The sequence below is a fragment of the Perkinsus marinus genome (assembly GCF_000006405.1).
Source record: "Perkinsus marinus ATCC 50983 genomic scaffold scf_1104296969026, whole genome shotgun sequence".
Classification (NCBI taxonomy): domain Eukaryota; phylum Perkinsozoa; order Perkinsida; family Perkinsidae; genus Perkinsus; species Perkinsus marinus.
In genome coordinates this window covers 913-2,876 of record NW_003202954.1, presented here as the reverse complement: position 1 = coordinate 2,876, position 1,964 = coordinate 913, and the positions used below count along the sequence as shown (strand labels likewise).

The following is a 1,964-nucleotide window of genomic DNA, read 5'->3' as shown; positions in this document are numbered from 1 at the left end:
CTACATAGAGCAGTCATCAGGAAGCTGCACTACAATATCAGCAGTGTCATCAGTTACGAATAAATTATCAGGATTATATCGGCATTTGACTTGTTGTAGTCTCGAGTAAATATTGTCACCAAAGTAACGATACTTCCAATGGTCAGGGAGCACATCTTGGCCAGGGAAATACTGGTCTTTCCATGGATCAGTGGTCCATTGGTTACTGAGATAGTTCTGGTAGCTGGTGTGGAGAGAACTCTTGGCATCGATAGCAGCAAACGCCTTGGCAACCCACGCAGTGGATACTTGTTCGCCATTCGAGTCGCCCTTGGAATATAGTGACGAGATCTGGATGTTCCAACCATTATGGCGATGGATAAAAGAAGTGCATGGACCTCCGCCAGAACAATCTTGCGGCTCCTCGAGCATTTTACCACCGTAATATTCAAAGGTCAAAATACAGACATTGCGATTCTCGCACTCGGGCTCGTGGACGATATCCCATACGGTGTCCCAAAAGGCATCCGTCGCATCACTGTGCTTGATGTAGACAGATATGCTTTTCCAGGGGGAGTCAACACTCAACGACCAATCATAGTCATAACAGCCTTGTTTAGCTGATCCAAAGTCACCATTCGGACCGGGGTAGTCAGCATCGGGAGGAGTGCCAGGATCAGCCCATGTAGTGCAACCAGCCCAAGACCACGTTGCATAGCCGTGATCAGTAGTGAGCTCCGAGGGTTTGGTGACCCAGTTGTCCTTGTCCAAAGCGGAATCAATGCTGGCCATTGTGACATCACAGAGGGAGCAGTCGTTAGAACTGGGCTCGCACATGCACATCCCTTCAAAGTTCATGTCGAATCCCCCCTTGACTTTAAACTTACTCCATAAACCATCACCGGGTTGATTGACCGTAGCCACCTCGAATGCGCGAGTCTTAGCAATAACCTCATCTTTACTCTTGTCGCCACGATCAACCTTGTGACGGAAGATATGCACCGAATCACTCGCGCGGAAGGTTTCTATATACCAGTTCACTACAACACCATAGTTACCACCCATGCCACCACGTAGAGCCTTCAGTAAATCCTCGTGATCACCGTCTCGAGTTGCTTTGACCAGCTTGAACGAATCACCGTCTTTAACGATCACATCAGCAGCAATTACAGCATCAGCAAGAGTCCCGTACTTCGTCCCATAATAGCCATGAGCACCACCCATGGTGACACCCGAGATAGACACAGATGGACAGTTACCACCGCTGACACCCAAAGGCGGCGAATGCTGCATAAGAGCAGTGTAGATATCCAGAAGCCTGGTACCAGCACCAATCACAGCAGTGAAAGTGGACCCTAGGAAACCCTCAGGAAGGACCTCGACTGTCGAAAACCTATCCATGAGAATAACGATACCATCTTGGACAGTACTCTGGCCGGCGTAAGAATGACCAGCGTAACTTCTAACCACAACAGGGACTCTGTATTGCTGAGCAATGTCCAAGATTCCGATGATATCATCAGCGTTAGCAGGGCGCACGACTGCAGCTGGAGAGATGTAGGTATATTGCGGCATGTACACTGGCGGCATAGCTCCATCGGTCAATACGAAGGCAGAGCCTAGTAGCTCGTTCAACGCCTCTATAGCTCCTCGAGGATCGGCGGCACATGAACCAGAGACTTCACAAGAATCAGTACTTGTTGACATAGATGAGACACTACTACTGGTGCTTGCCGCAACCGTAGTCGAAGGCACAGTAGCAGTAGTCACAACAACACTGCTCTCATCACTTGACGTGCTTGTCGCCATCGAAACAGGGACAGTAGTCGATAACGAAGTCGGACCACAAGGAATCACACTGAACTGGCACAGTGAAGGCTCGTGGTTGAACTTGCAGTAGGAACGATCGTTCACTGCAGCATGGCAGTACTGATCCCAGGACTCAATCACTTCAGGGGGATACGCGGCTATATTTGCGGTTGTAT

The 1,964-nt window shown here is 49.4% G+C and overlaps 1 protein-coding gene across 1 annotated transcript; it reads right to left on the bottom strand.

Annotated features, from left to right (window-relative positions):
- On the bottom strand, positions 1-1,686 carry Pmar_PMAR007615 (hypothetical protein; the record flags this gene model as incomplete). Its single annotated transcript, XM_002768218.1, has 1 exon — positions 1-1,686. One exon carries the CDS (start codon positions 1,684-1,686, stop codon positions 1-3), a length of 1,686 nt encoding a protein of 561 aa, XP_002768264.1.
- Between the last annotated feature and the right edge of the window lie 278 nt (positions 1,687-1,964).